At 41.9% G+C, this 16,246-nt stretch overlaps 2 protein-coding genes across 3 annotated transcripts in view; one reads left to right on the plus strand and one right to left on the minus strand.

Moving 5' to 3' along the window:
* Window positions 1-16,246, minus strand: part of CACNA1C (calcium voltage-gated channel subunit alpha1 C) — a 721,739-nt gene that overhangs the window by 692,133 nt on the left and 13,360 nt on the right. The gene's annotated exons all lie outside the window — the stretch shown is intronic.
* The window catches only part of DCP1B (decapping mRNA 1B), a 67,021-nt gene continuing 55,945 nt past the window's right edge, over window positions 5,171-16,246 (plus strand). The window contains exons 1-4 of one of the 2 annotated variants that reach the window (XM_038384118.2): window positions 5,511-5,611; window positions 9,758-9,798; window positions 10,495-10,639; window positions 12,390-12,517. In XM_038384118.2, the coding sequence (XP_038240046.1) occupies window positions 12,421-12,517 (97 nt within the window). In that variant the 5' untranslated portion in view covers window positions 5,511-5,611; window positions 9,758-9,798; window positions 10,495-10,639; window positions 12,390-12,420. Of the gene's footprint in view, window positions 5,612-9,757; window positions 9,799-10,494; window positions 10,640-12,389; window positions 12,518-16,246 lie in introns of both variants that reach the window. The other variant, XM_038384098.2, reaches the window with a different exon arrangement.

Consider the following 16,246-nt stretch of genomic DNA (forward strand, 5'->3'; position numbering starts at 1 on the left):
ATGTGGTCCCCTCATCTCAAAGAAGATATATTGGCATTAGAAAAGGTTCAGAAAAGGGCTACTAAAATGATTAGGGGTTTGGAACAGGTCCCATATGAGGAGAGATTAAAGAGGCTAGGACTTTTCATCTTGGAAAAGAAGAGACTAAAGAGGGATATGATAGAGCAGGAGTCTCAAACACGCGGCCCGCGGGGTTATTTTCTGCGGCCTGCCAGCTCCCTGCGGCCCCCCTGCCCCCCGGCATTTACCTAGAGCAGCTCCGGCCCGGCGCGCACTGAGGGCAGGGCAGGCTCCCTACCTGCCTGCCTGCCTGCCCTGTCCCCACGCTGCTCCGGGAAGTGGCCAGGACCTGGGTGGGAGCAGGGGAGGCCACAGGGGTCTGTGTGTTGCCCTGGCTGCTCCTCCAGGTACCTCCCCCAAAGCTCCCATTGGACGCGGTTCCCTGTTTCAGGGGAGGTACCTAGAGGAGTGGCCAGGGCAACACACAGACCCCTGTGGCCTCCCACCCCCGCAGGTCCCAGCCGCTTCACAGAGCGGCTCGGCGGCAGGGCAGGCAGGGAGCCTGACCTGCCCCCAGTGCGTGCTGGGCCGGACCCGCCCCCCGAACTCCTCCTGCAGCCGAACCCCCTGCCCTGAGCCCCCTGCTGCACCCCTCCTGCACCTCAACTCCCTGCCCTGAGCCTCCTGACGCACCTCACACCCTCCTGCACCCTGATCCCCTGCCCTGAGCTCCCTGCTGCACCCTGACCCCCGGCCCTGAGCCCCCTGCCACACCCCGCACACCTCCTGCACCCCGACCCCTTGCCCTGAGCCCCCTGACGCACCCTGCACCCCTTCTGCACCCCCTGGGGGCAGGGAAGGGCAGAGTTGGGGTGGGGATTTCAGGGAAGGGGTTGGAATGGGGGCAGGGAAGGGGTGGGAAGAGGTGGGGCAGGGGCAGGGCCTCATGGAAGGGGTGGAGTAGGGGCAGCGCTGGGGCAGCAACGGGGTGGTGAGTGGTGCGGCCCTCGGGCCAATATACTAGTCCTCATGTGGCCCTTGTGGTCATTTGAGTTTGAGACCCCTGTGATAGAGGTATATAAAATCATGAGTGGTGTGGAGAAAGTGAATAAGGAAAAGTTATTTACGTGTTCCCATAATATAAGAACTAGGGGCCACCAAATGAAATTAATAGGTAGCAGGTTTAAAACAAATGAAAGGACATTTTTCTTCACTCAGCACACAGTCAACCTGTGGAACTCCTTGCTCAAGGAGGTTGTGAAGGCTAGGACTATAACAGGGTTTAAAAGAGAACTAGATAAATTCATGGAGGTTAAGTCCATTAATGGCTATTAGCCAGGATGGGTAAGGAATGGTGTCGCTAGCCTCTGTTTGTCAGAAGGTAGAGAGGGATGGCAGGAGGGAGATCATTTGATCATTAGCTGTTAGGTTCACTCCCTCTGGGGCACCTGGCATTGGCCACTGTCGGTAGAGAGGATACTGGGCTGGATGGACCTTTGGTCTGACCCAGTATGGCCATTCTTATGTTCTTAGATACTGAGTCTAAATGACCTGCTGTTTGAGGTGGGGGCTTGCTTAACTCCACCCAAGATGTAAGGGGGGCTGGAGTAACACAGTACACAGAGGCACCTTGAATCTGAGACAGAGAGAACCGAGGTGTGGACTAAGCAACCCGGAAGGAGAAACATTAGAAGCAGTCACACCTGGGGAGAAAGCTTAGGCTGAACTCTGTTATTAGCTAAATTTCAAAATGAAAGGCCATTGCTAAACAAAAAGTTGAAATATTTTGTTCATTTCATTTGTTTCAAAATGTTAAAATGTTTTCTTTCTGAAATGTTGAAATGAAACGTGTTACCATTTCCAATCTTTCTGGTTGTTTTCGGCCAAAACTATTCACTGAATTCTACCCAAATTTGCAAATAGTTTTGCTTCCCCAATAAAGGTATTTTCTGTGAATTTACTATTTGCCAAAAAGAATTCATCCAGCTCTACATAAGAGTAGCTGCTATTGTATCTGGTTGAGGGAGATTGTGGAATCCCTGTCACTGGAGATTTTTAAAGATAGGCTAAACAAACATATGTCAGGGATGGCTGGATATATGTGGTCCAGCCCCACTCAGTGCAGGGGGCTGGACTAGATAATCTCTTGAGGTCCCTTCAAGCCCTACATTTCTAAGATTCTATATTTCACAATTATGTGCTTTATAAAATTATGAAATTTTCAAAGCTAAAAAACCATTTTGCTTCATAAACAAATTCCAGTAAAATCAAACTAACTTGATTTGGGAGAGCAATTATAGATTGTTCACTTAGTAAAAAGAAAAGGAGTACTTGTGGCACCTTAGAGACTAACAAATTTATTTGAGCATAAGCTTTCGTGAGCTACAGCTCACTTCATCGGATGCATTTGAAGTGAGCTGTAACTCACGAAAGCTTATGCTCAAATAAATTTGTTAGTCTCTAAGGTGCCACAAGTACTCCTTTTCTTTTTGCGAATACAGACTAACATGGCTGCTACTCTGAAACCTGTTCACTTAGTGAATTAGTAAGTGAGCAAACAAGCACATTTAAAGAATAAAGATTTTTGTTATGAAATCTTTGCTGAGCAGTGCTTAGCATTTTTTGTAGAGAATTGAGAATTCACAAGGTTCTGTACCTACAAGATTTTTTTTAAACACAGGCCAGGTCTACACTATAAACCTATATTGGTATAACTACTTCACTTAGAGGTGTGAAAAATCCACACCCCTGAGCAACATACTTATATTGACCTCATCCACTGTGTGTTGCCCAGAGAGCTTTCCTGCTGACATAGCTACCACCTTTCAGGGAAGTGGATTAACTAGGCTAACAGGAGAAGGTATCCCATTGGTGTAGTAGTGTCTTCACTAAAGAACTACAGCAACACAAGACAAGCACATAGTGTTATGTTGAAAGATGTTAATGGCTGCCATCAAGCAGGCCTTTGTTCTCTAGAGGTCACAAAACTGGTGGGTATGCACTTTTGTTTCAGGCTAAATAGCAGGAGCAATTAATCCCCTTAATGTAGTGAGATAGTTGAAAATAATAGAAGATACTGCCCAAGGCAATGGATCATGTGGCAAGGCCTCATCCGACGCAAAGATGTGTGGGCTCAGGGGTTCCCTGATTGCAGACATCGGGAGTAAGGGATTGTTTAGCAAGCTGTGTATGTAAAAGAGGCAAGAAGCCAGGAGAAAACCCATAGAAAGCAAAAAGAAAACCATCAGAAAGGGGAAAAAAAAGCAGTTGTGAATGTGGTCCTGAGAGGGAGCAGAGAGTCAGAGCTCCTTGGGCATGGAATGCACTGGAAAGGCAGGCTTGGGGATTTTTGAGCAAGGAAACTGCCTGCAGTTGTTTGTTTCCTCTGTGTACAGGAAAACAGGACTCTGTAGATTCTTTGTAAATAAACAGGATTGCTCAAGCAATATACCTGACTCCTATAATCAATTTCTCCTCCTAATGGAAACAAACCTGGAATGCTCTAAATATTGATTAGCCACTCAGTCAGACCAAATGGGCAACAACAGAAACAATCTTACCAACTTCTGCTTTTATTCATTCCCAGAATTCAAAAGGTATATAAACAATAATTTGTTATTAAACAGTAACTGTGATTAAAATGTTGTACAATAACAGACTCAGACCTACACTGGAATGCCAAATTGTAACCATGAGTGAATGTTTACAATCTGAAAGAACAATCCATTTCAAACCAATTTCTACATTATATTCTGTCTCTTTTGGAGTTAGGTTGACCAGATTTTTGCAATACAAAATAGGAAAACCTTTTTTAATATTATCAGTAGTATGGGTACCAAAAGGGCTGGGCAGCTACAGAAGTCAGGTTGAGAGAGCTTAATTCTCCCAGGCCTCAGTGACAAATTGGGGAAGTTGTCAATGTGGGACATTTGCAGCAGCTGCTAGATGTATTTGCCACTAATGGCCATAAGAAGGATTGGCACATCAGAGGGGATTCAGTGGGGGGAGGGGAGTCTTGTTACTAGGGAATCCAGGAGGGCTTAGACAGCAGAAAGAATTGAGTACATCTGCTTGTCACTTGGGCAGCAAGGAATGCCTAATTGTCACCCTTCCTACTCATTGGTTTTCTTCAGTAGGTCCATAGATGTATGCTGGCAAATATGAGCGCACATAGCCATGGGGGTGTACCCACCCATGTGTGTATGTCCATACATATATATACATGCCCATTCCCATTCAAATGTGTATGTGTGTCTATGCTACAGATATGTATGGCTTCATATGCTCTCTCATGGGTACTTTTGTGTGTGATGCTTTGGTGTGTCTGTATACTCAAGAGGTATGAGTGTACATGCCCATATACATCTGTGCCTATGTATGCCCTAGGGCATGCGTGTATTTCTGTGCATATGTGTGTCTCTATCTATATATGTTATGGGCACATATGTATGTATATGTGCCTATGTTTCTAACTCCGGATTGCCAAGTCTCATCATTTCATTAAAACAACTAGGAGTACGGTGACACCTTAAAGACTAACAGATTTATTTGGACATAAGCTTTCGTGGGTAAAAACCCCACTTCTTCAGATGCATGGAGTGAACATTACAGAAACAGGCATAAATATATATTGGCACATGAAGAGAAGGGAGTTACCTTACAAGTGGAGAACCAATGTTGAAGGCCAATTAGGTCAGGGTGGATATGATCCATGCCAAATAATTGAAGAGGAGGTGTCAATGTCAAGAGAGGGAAACTTGCTTTTGGAGTGAGCCAACCACTCCCAGTCCCTATTCAAGCCCAAATTGATGGTGTTAAATGTTTGCAAATGAATTATCAATGCTTTTCTTGAATCCCCAGCAGCTGGAATCAAGTGATTTTTCAGAGACTCTCAACTTCCTTTTAAAAAAACAAAACAAAAACCGTAAGTCTGTAGTCCTCCAGGTTATGGAGTAAATCTGTTAAGCATGAACCCTAAAGACTCCACCGCCAAAAAACAACAAAAAAAAATAACCTAAACGTTATTATTGTTGAGCCATTTTTATGATTTTGGGAGGCCTGGCTAATGGTTTGGGAACAATGGAGGTTGGCAATACGGGTCTCTGTACACTGCTGGGCACAGGGGCCAGCGTGTGCATGTACATGCCCCCCCAGGGGTGCCCCTCAGAAGAGTCTGGATTTCGCGCGTGCGCTGTGCGAGGCCGGGCGTTCCAGGGTCAGGTCCCTGCAGGCCCCGCCCCCTGGGTTACGCACAGAGAGCCCGGCCGGGCCCTTGGTGAGTGTATCTTGTTGCTAATGGCAACAATCCTGAGCAATGTGAACTCGGCGCGCGACTACCGAGCCTGGGTCCGGCGCCCTGGTCCCGTTTTGTTTCTCCGTCGAAGGGCTCGATCTCGTTCTCGGCTTTAGATTAATCGTGGCCACCCAGCGCGCCGGGAGTGTTGTTGTTGGAGGCAAAATGGCGGCGGCGGTGGCCGGGGCCGCCCTTCTGGGCAAGGGGCTGGACATCAGCCTGGCGGCGCTGCAGCGGCACGACCCCTACATCAGCAGCATCGTGGACGTGGCCAGCCAGGTGGCGCTCTACACCTTCGGGCACCGCGCCAACGAGTGGGTGCGTGAGATGAGACCCTCCCGCCCAGCGCCGGGAGCCCCCCATGCCGGGGGTAGGGCAGGCAGCGGGGAGACCCACGCACCCACCCCCCCTCTCTCTCTCTCTCTCTCTCTCTCACACACACACGCACGCACGCACGCACGGGGGGGGAGGGAGCTGGGAGACCCCTCCCCCACACATATACAGCTTCGGGGAGGGTAGGCAGTGGAGACACACTCAGCCACCCACCCACCCTCCCCCCGACGTGCGGAGGGCACGAAGCGGGAAGACACCCCCCACAGACACACACTTGGGGAGTGAGGGAACTGGGAGGGATAGGAGAGGGATCGTGGCTGAAAGTCTTGGGGGGGTGTATTTCTCTTCTTTAATTTATAAAATATGCTCAGTTATAAAGGCCCACGTCCACTGTGAAACCCGAGAGGGAAAAATAACCGTTTCTGGTTCTCACCTGCACAAATTCTGAAACTAAGCACCAGACAAAAGCTGGTGAGAGGATAGATGGAAGAAAGAAGAGGTGGTCCATCTCCCCCGCCCCCCAGTGCTGGCTTGATGAACTTTAAATTCATAGGGATGCCTATTAAACAATGACAGGTTTCAGAGTAGCAGCCGTGTTAGTCTGTATTCGCAAAAAGAAAAGGAGTACTTGTGGCACCTTAGAGACTAACAAATTTATTAGAGCATAAGCTTTTGTGAGCCACAGCTCACTTCATTGGATGCATTTCCGATGAAGTGAGCTGTAGCTCACGAAAGCTTATGCTCTAATAAATGTGTTAGTCTCTAAGGTGCCACAAGTACTCCTTTTCTTTTTATTAAACAATGTGTGCTAAAGCACGTAACAAGTCCTTGCCTTGAAGAGCATATAGTCTATATGTGTATATAGTGTATGAATACAATACAGAGTTATATGGAAAGTGTATTGTAGCTGGAACGCTCTATGGAGTGGTGTGTGTGTGTGTGTGTGTGTGTGTGATTTTTGGAAGTGCAGTATATAATTACAGATTTACCAATAATGGGGTACCAATGCTCAAGAAGCAGCAAATATAACAAAGCTTCATGATAAGAATACTGTTTATAGAAGGCCTGATCTAGTAAAGGATTTAAGTATGTGCTTAACATGCTGAAGTTTGTGGGACTTCTCATGCAATTAAAGTTAAGTACATACTTAAGATCTTGTCTGCACGTGGGGTAGTGTGCTGTATGGGGGTGTTGTATGAGTTCTAAAGCTCACGAATGTGTTGAGTGTTTCTTGGTTCATGTAGACCCTCTGGTACGCACTAAAGATTCCCTAGAGCACTTTGACATCGTGCTGTATCACACCAACAAGGCCTTCATGGACCAAGTAATTAGGGTGACCAGATAGCAAGGGTGAAAAATCGGGGGGGGGGAGGTAATAGGAGCCTATATAAGAAAAAGCCCCAAATATTGGGACTGTACCTATCAAATCAGGACATCTGGTCACCCTACAAGTAATGCACAACACGTTAGTGGGCTTTAGAACTCAGACCCCTTTAAAGCACACGAGCTACATCATAGACAAGCCTTAAGTTATTTGATAATCAGGGCCACAGCAAGGAACCATACACATTGAACCAACTTCCTTTCTCTCCTGAGTCTCTTCCAGTTCATTGCACTGTCTAGTGGATTCATTTGAAAGCAAATACAATATAGTTTCAATTGTTATCCTCTCATTTTCATGTGCTAAAACTTCATAAAATTCTCCATTTGTTTATAAATTTCCACAATTGGTCTCTGCACAAAAGTTATTTATTTGGGGAAAATTGACAGAAATCTTGTCAGCTGTTTTTTGGAAGTTGTATGTAATGAAAAAATACAGCCTAAGCCTCTGTGTGTTTATAATTTAAAAAAAAAAGTCCAGATTTGTTTTTGAGTCCAGAAACTCAAATATGGCTGAACTTTGAAACTTGGCATCAAGCTAATCTTTGGTGAGGAGAATGTCCATGATAAAATTTAAAAAAAGTAGTTGGAAATTTCAACATTTAATCTAAAAATTCTGAACGTTTGAAAATTGCACTGTGGACATGTCTAATACAAAATGGGCACTCAGAGAGAGATGGACCATTAATGAGGGCTTTTCCTCCTCAGAAAAGCACTCATTTCAATGCACGTAATAGCTACTGATTGGTGCCTCCTAGTTAACCCAGTGCACACTCTTTTAAAGAACTGGACCAGTGTATGTCATTGACAAGCTGAAATGAACAAGCTTTTTCTGCATTTCTTTTCTTTCTCCTTTCCTTCCTCTGTCTTAAATTTTGTCCATTGTCTTCATTCATATATTAAGGACTTTTAGCCAAAAGAAAGCAGATACTACCTAAACCATTTAAGAAAGAGAAAATTAAATAAATAGTTAATGCAGCATTAAGGTTATCTAGTCAGAAATGATAAAAAGACAGTAAATGCAAAAATTAAAAGATTTCCAGAAAGACGGTAACTTAGCTGCATTGCACATATGTAGTGTTTTGTAGTCCTGCTTTTCTTTTAAAATCTGTTCCGTAAAATATTATACACACATAAAACATATAAGATATATAACTGGGAATCTTAACTCGTGCATTTCCTATCTTTTTGTTGTTTTAATTGCGTAACCTTAACATTATACGCTGTAGCGCTTTATGTCTAAACTCTGACTTTATGTCTAAACCCGCAATCTCCTCTGTGCAAGTATGCCTGTACAGGCTTCTGTTATCTTCAGTGGCACTCTGCAGTGGTGACTGCATGGGCAGACCCTGATAACAATCAGATTATAGGACTGGAATCTTATTTAAATAGACAATTTTGAGTAAACATAAACACCCCTCAAACATAAATGTTATGGATTTTTTTTTTAAGAAAGTCCTTCGAAACCTAATAGCAATTTAATTCAGTATTACCCTGTGGTGTAAGAGAGAGTGAGAGAGAGAGAGAGAGAGGAAAGGGAAAAAAACCAAAAATGCAATGTGCTGGTACATGAGGATAAGAAAGTTAAATTGATACTAGGAGGAGATGAAGCTTACCAATCCATTTTCAAAGTCCACGCTGAGTTACGGGCAAAAAATAAATATTGAAAAGTATATCCGATTTTAAGAAATATAAGACATTAGTAATACAGATGATAGTTTAAAAAAAAAAGATTATCTTGAGTAACCCATTAATATTTTGTCAGACTAAATATGCTTGGGTCAAAGTGTGATAATGATTTTCATCTAACCCCTGTGCATACAAGAAATAGAGCTGTGTATGAAAAACTTATTTAAAGTTTTTTCCCCCAAATCCATTTTTAACACTCCTGATTTGCTAATGCTAATGGGATTAAACAGTGATCAAAACTGGTTTAGGGGAACTATGTTGAAGCATGATTTTCAAATGTAACTCTGTGTGGACAGAATTTTATGCAGTGTCTTTCATCTAGAAGAATCCCAAAGACCTTGTCTCCAAAATTTTTGTCCCTGGACCAGAAAAACTTACATATTTTAAGCAAGTGGGATATTATGTGTCAAATGGAATGCAGAAGCATAAATGTACTGGCACTTTCTGACATCCAGTAGATCAGGTAGAGACATTGATGTTTCTTTATTAAAATGACAACTCATCAATTATCTTGGCTGACAGGATATCAGGAGAAAAAATTAGATAAGAAGACAACTGTGAGGTTTTTTTTCTTTTAAAAAAAAATGGAACTAAAAAAAATACAGAGCCGATGGTTTTCATGTCTTATCGTAAAACCTGATTCAGCTGAAGGATGAAGGAGAACTATGGTAGTTGTAATCTCTTACTAGCAAATCCCTGAAACTTGGTTTAATTATTTCCCTCATTTCAGTCAGAGATATGTAACTGTGATGGTCTTTGGGAAAAGGAAGATAGTGGTGGCTTATTTATGGTTAACAAAACAATAGTTCCTATGCTTCCTATTGCTTCATTAGCAATGGACTATGAATATGGCAGTAAATCCACTTTTCTCCTCTTCATAAGGATAATCCCTTTTATTACTGCTGTCTTTGTTGTATTAATGATCCAATACGTTAAATTCGCTATACCAATGTGTGTCTTATACCTGCTGCTGATACTATGCGATTGTTTTGTGGAAAACATTGGTTTTCCTTCACCTTATGAATTTTTATTTGAATTACTTGAATGTTTCTTTTATTTTAGGAGAAAACTGATGTGGAAGGAACACTCTTTGTTTACACAAGGTGAGAATGTTATATTTTAATGTCTAAACATAAAATCTATGGAAGTAGAAAAGCCTGCTAAAAAGAATCCTTAAGTAACCACTCTAAATCCTGTCTTATTACATGGTGAAAAGGAATAACTTAAGTTAGTTTGAAATTGTCAGAGACAATGCAGGCAAGGGATCATTGAAAAGGAGAATGTCACTTTGTACGTGTTCATGTGGATAAGGTTTGGAATTGTAATTTAGATCTCAGTACTGATGAATCTGATAAATTTTGACAATGTTCTATTTAAAGTAGGATGTAACATTTGTCTTTTAGAAGATTTCAGAACAAAAAAGCTAATGGCAGAGTAAATAATAGTACTCATCAAGGTTAAGGAAATGGCAGGACTTAATACAATTGTTTAATTGTTTCCTGGATAGGGGAAAGTTCATGCATTTTCCTTACATTTCGCTCGGTATCAAATTACTTACAGTGTGGTTATCATGCATGTTTCACCCCAGGTGTTAAGATATTCTCAGTGGCTCTTTTTTCTAACGGCTCTGGATGTTTGTTTTAATTTCATGGTTCAGTTTTATATTACATTTGTTGTTTTCTAGCTCTTCACCTCTTAATTGAAGGCAGGGTTGTTTGGGGAGGTGGGGAATAATTTAATGTATTTTAAGGCCAGAAGGGACCATTAGATCATCTAGTCTCATCTTTTGTATCACACAGGTATGTTGCAAAGCCTTCTCTATCATCTGTGTGCTGGGCTTCCAGGGGGTTGCATCATGATTTACCTGCTGTTGATGTGACGAGCAGAAGATCAGGCAGCTAGCAGACATAGGGCTGCAGCTGTTAGGCTTGGGTAGTCAAACAGGTAAGTAGATTTCCTCCCTCGGTTTTTTTTCTCCTGAGGATCCAGCTAAGAGAAGGACGGGGACTGAGGAGACAGGAGGTCCCTCTGATTGAGTCAGGAAGAGAGGGATATGAAGGTGACAAACAGCATGGGAGGCCAGGTGTACAGTGGACATCAACTCCAGCTATGTTATTCACGTAGCTGAAGTAGCATGACTTAGGTCAACTTACCCCGGTAGTGAAGACAAGCTCTAAGTGTCAAATATCTGCTTCCTGCTGGGGATGACGCTAAAACACTCAGAGATATACAAGTCTGGCTATTACTATCAAGTATTCTTTCTGTCAGTCCCTTCCCTTGTTTCCTTCTCTTTGATAAGAGAATACATGATTTTATTTTCAGTGGATCTTTGGCTTTTAGCAATTCTAAACAGAAAATGCCAAGTACACCAGCATACACAGCACAATTTAATGTGGTTTGGCATTGTCCAGTCTAATTCCCCTATCTAATTATGTTCTCTAGTTTTATTCATTTACAGCATTGTTTTCCCGGGTAATAATATTTGGCTCTTCTACATAGGGCTTCTTCTCTTTAGATCACTTTGCAAACAATAACTAAGTAGTCCACTTCACATTTTAGTATCAGTTGATGTTGAAAAGGCTTATAAAGTTTAGGTCTTAGCACCATAAAAATCGTCTGTTCATATCTGTTGGAAACTGGGGTGGGTACAACTGAGGAATTCCTTTCTACAGATGATGTAGTAACAAATCCATTCTCACCGTTATTTTGGAAATGTGAAAATGTCTAGCATTTCAGTTAAATAAACTGGTTTATTTATCACCTGCTCCTCTTTGTGAACTGTGAAAAATATCTTTGACTAAATGTCAAACATGAGACCTGTTAGGGATAACATTAAAAGACTCAGAGAAATACAATTCTGGCTATTACCACTAAGTATTCTTTCTATCACTTCCACCCTTTGTTTCATTTTCTGTTGCCTCCCGTCCTGTAATGCAGGTTCCTGTACTTTGGAGTTAATGAAGACACCCGTTGGTGATTACTGTATTTGGCACTTATCCCAAACATTTAGTCAGTGTCTTGTCCATCACTGTCAAACTCAGTTCCAAAGTAACATCTCCTATTAGCATTGGAAGTAGAGTGTAGGATTTCTGCTCTTATGTCACTTAGGGAGTTTTGAAAATCCCACCTGGAGTGACTTGTATAATTCATTATCTTCGTGTATTAAAGAAAAAAGTAAAAATTTTAATTAATTTTGTCCCACAACTGTCTCTCCAATATACATTTTCTGCTGCAGTGGGAAAGTGTAGACCAGTTCTGATTCTTGGATACTATAACACCAGTGGTCTGAGGACAATTTTATGTTAGTAAGTTATCACCCATTCCTAAAGTTGTAGGCCTTAGAACTTGCTGTAACTTGCATGCACAAATAATTAGGATTATGACTAGAGGCTCTGAGACTCAAACTATAGCACCTCAGATGCTGCAGACTGTATAAAAAAACAATCATTGTGGCCACAGTTATCTATGTCATTTTTCATACAGAGCGTAGGGGTTTGAAGAAAGCAAAAGGATTCCACAAAGGAACCAAAAATTCTGTCAGGCTCCAAGACTGTTGTTCAGTTTCCTCCCTGGCAACAGTTAGATTTTATATAATTGCTTCTATTGAAATAATAATTTTGGAGCACTGTCTGACAAAGAAGGGGTACTCATATTTTTCCTTGACTTGTTATGATTTCTGCTTGGTAATTTACAGATCAGCTTCTCCCAGGCATGGCTTCACCATTATGAACAGGCTCAGCATGGAAAATCGCACAGAACCCATCACTAAAGACCTAGATTTCCAGCTGCAGGACCCTTTTCTGCTTTACAGAAATGCCAGATGTGAGTGTCTCTCTTCTATCCATTGGGTAAAGTGTTCGAGAAATAAACTCTTCCTTACAAAATTTGCCTCTTTAAAGCATTCCAATGACTGCTAGTGCATTTAGTCTATGGCTTTCGAGAGCTGACATTGACTTGTTCAGGAATTGCAACCCAGAGGGGCAAATTTCGATATTTGACATGCCAAATTAAGGGAGGATTAGCTCTTTGTATGAAAGTGCCTCTCTTCTTGAGAAAGTAGTTAAACATAGTTAAGCCATTAATTTTGTCTCTTAGCTGACAAATGGTAGACTTTATGTGCTAAAATACAGTGTAAAATATAGATATATGTAGAAATCTTGTTATGCAGTATGTTTTTTTGAGTATGTCTGACTTGGTATTTGGAAGACTTCCTTAAGGGGAAGCCACTCAAGATGGGGAGATAGAGCTGATCTCTGATTTCATTGTGTGTGCTGTGCAACACTGGAAAAACACTGCCAATTCAAAACCCTGCCTTCTGGTTTGGCTACAGCTCCCTACCGTTTTAGCAAACTAGTGGGTGTTATTGACTGTTGCTCTCAGGAAGGAAGGTTTGTCCATCTGTTTTTGGTTGACCAGCTCATTCCACGCCTAGGATTTGCAGACATTAGCAGTATATAAGGTTCAATCTTTCCTGGGGTTATTGGAGCCATTTGACTGTCACAGACAAGGGCCAAGAGCTCCCTGAAGCTCTCAGGAGCTAGTTTGCCCAAGAGGCCATTTCAAACTGTAGCTAAGCAAAGCTTGCCTGCAAGAGCCAGTGCAGAAAATGAAGGCTTATGCCTCTGCACTCATGCAGGAGATCTGTACCCTAGCACGGGCTTGTCTTGAGGTCCTAAACTTGAAAACAGTTTGTATGGAATCCTCTGAACCTACCTTTGTGAGCATCTGAAATCTAGAAGTGTTCCAGTTGGATGTGACAGAACCAGAAGATATGTCATAGTATATCTCACCTGCAGCACATTGGGATATATGCATCATAGAGACTATCTATTCCTAAATATGATTTGAAGCAGGAAAATGCAGCAAGAAAGAATTCAGTGGCCTGACTCACTATGTGGTAGAAATGATTGTGGAAAAGTGAGAACATCATGAATAGTCAATAAATCCTCTACCTTTTGAAAGTATCTGAAAAGCTGAAAAAGAGGTGAATGGTGGTACTTGCAATTTCCCAGAGAAACTGAAAGTAAATCCAGAGGACATCATCAGGCTGCCCCACCCCTCTACTTGTAGCCATTGGTAAGATTTTAGATCGGTAAGTAAGGTAAGGACTAGTTATCACTCCAGTTGGTGGATTTTTAAGTTTCTTACCTATATACATGCAAAGTATTTTCCTTATGTTATGTGTATATATCTTTGTAAAAATTCCCAGTGAGGTTTTTTGTGTGTATACGCTTAAAACTTACTTTTTGGTGTTAGATTTAAAAATTGAGAATAAGATCTAGCCATTTGTGTTTCTTTACAGCAGTGAGAAACAATAATTAAGGATAGTGAGAAACAGTCTATTGTAGTGGTGTAAAACACACTAACATAGAGGGAACAAGAAGACAGCCCTGAGCACTGTATTACAGACAAAATGGGGATTATTTGATGGTAGCATAATTCATTAAATTTTCTTCTCAAAATGTAAACTATATATTCCCCTCAAGATGTGCCAGAATTTTAGAACTTCAAGATCATAATAGCACCTCCTCCAACTCTGGCTGTTGAAGCACACTTCTTACAGTTGGGCCAGTGCTCAAGCAATTTGTGTCTATCTCTAGATATGAAGTAAGTCTCCCTTCTAGATCCCCCCTGCCTAGCTCATTAGTCTGTCTGGTTGGGATTCCTGTGTTGGCCACAAGGCAGCTCTGGGCTGCTGATCTTGGTGATGATTTTTATTGGTTTTGTTTGTTTGTGAGTTTTCATGAAAAAACACAGTAAAAAGTACAAAAAAGTAAATGACTTAACGTGTATATGTTTCCAAATACCACACATTTCATGAGATCTCCATTAAAATTATGGAATTATGCAGTTTTACAACTTGTCAAACATCTCGTACAAATCCAGACAATACTATATAGTTATAACATATTCCTGTGAGAGTAACAGTAATAAAATAGGAGAAGACATAAATGAATTGGGAAAGGAGGGGACTGGGGTGGGAGGCAGGGAAAAAGAGGAGGGATTAGGTGGAATGAAGGTCTAACATTCTATAACTATTGGGAAAAACACCTTACCAACTAACCTCCAGAAAATAAGCGCAGTCTGCAGTGCTTTCCTGCATTTCCGTGCAGCCTGAAGGGCAATGCACTGAATGCAGACAAAAAGTGTTCCTATAATCACTTGTGTCCTGTACTGGGGAGTGCAGGAAAAGAGGCATAGCAGCAGACTCTCGCAGACCCATATGTGGTTAGAAAGAAACCTTATCTCCTTCTCAGCTATATACACATAGAAGGGATACTAGACTGCAGGATAGAAAGGATGAATCCAACGAGAATCATCGGAAGAATGACCGCTGTTGGGAAGCATAGTATTATAGTTACTTATTTATATTATTTATAGTACTGTAGCACCTAGAGGCTCCGTTGTACTAGTAGTTGTACAGGTGTACAGTAGGAAACAGTACCTGACATAAAGAGTTTACAATCTAAATGTAAAGATCAGGTGCAACATGTATATTTAACAAACATGTTAAGGGGATGGGAGAGAAAGGACAGGGAAGCAGTGACACAAATGTGTTTTTGCATAAATTAGCTATGGTCATGAATTGGCAATATATGGTTACTCAGAGGAAAATGAAGATCCCAAAATTCTTCTTTCCAATTAGGGATCCCTTAGCCATGAGAGCCAATGCCTTCTTGCAACCATAGCACTTCGTCTTAGCTTATGCCTTCCCTCTGGTGAGGGTAAGATAGAGAAAGCATCAAGATCCTCATCCAGTGTACTTCTGGTATTGTAAAAGTTCCTTCCACCTTCCCTTCTAGGGAGACTTATTTTCTCAAGGCCAGCTACTCCACCAGAACCTGAAATCACCTATGTCAGTCACTTGGCTTGAGTGGTTGACTGCATAAAAGGAGTCATAGGTTTACTGTGTTGTAAGTCCATAAGCAGGCTATTTCCAACGCTTATTACTGGCAGAAATGTTCCAGGTGCAGGGATAGACATTTGAGTCCTGGTTGTTCTATTGCTCTTTCCCCCCACCCCCCTCCAAAATAGTCTAGTAAAAGTTTGAGCACTCATTCTGAGTGCAAACTGCAACTCTTCGTGCTTAATTGGGGGCAAAATAATTTCTTTGTTGGACTCCCCTAGAAATAGTCACATTCCTTAAGATAATGGACAAATTCAAGCCCTCTGTGATCTGATTTCCTTAGCTTTCTGGGACCTAAGGCTAGTTGTGAACATCCCATGGATTTTCACCTGTCCTCCCCACAGTATCAGGCCTCTGAGGCCAGTGTCCATGTGACTTCTCGCCCTTAAGACTTATCTTCCAAGTGTCCATTTGCTCAATTAGGAGTATTACGGAACTTCCTGTAGGTAATTTAGTCTTTTACCAAGCCAAAGAGATGATCGAACAAGTCCCTCCTTTCCTGAGGTTTTTTCCTTTGTCAAACTTGCTCATGTTGTATTACTTACTTCCCTTAGACTCTTTGTAAAGGATGAATACTAGAAGCCGCCACATATTGTAGATGTGAGAGGCCTTTCGGGTCTACTTAAAAGAGTATGGGAAATCAG

Source organism: Dermochelys coriacea, chromosome 1 (genome assembly GCF_009764565.3).
Source record: "Dermochelys coriacea isolate rDerCor1 chromosome 1, rDerCor1.pri.v4, whole genome shotgun sequence".
NCBI lineage: Eukaryota > Metazoa > Chordata > Testudines > Dermochelyidae > Dermochelys > Dermochelys coriacea.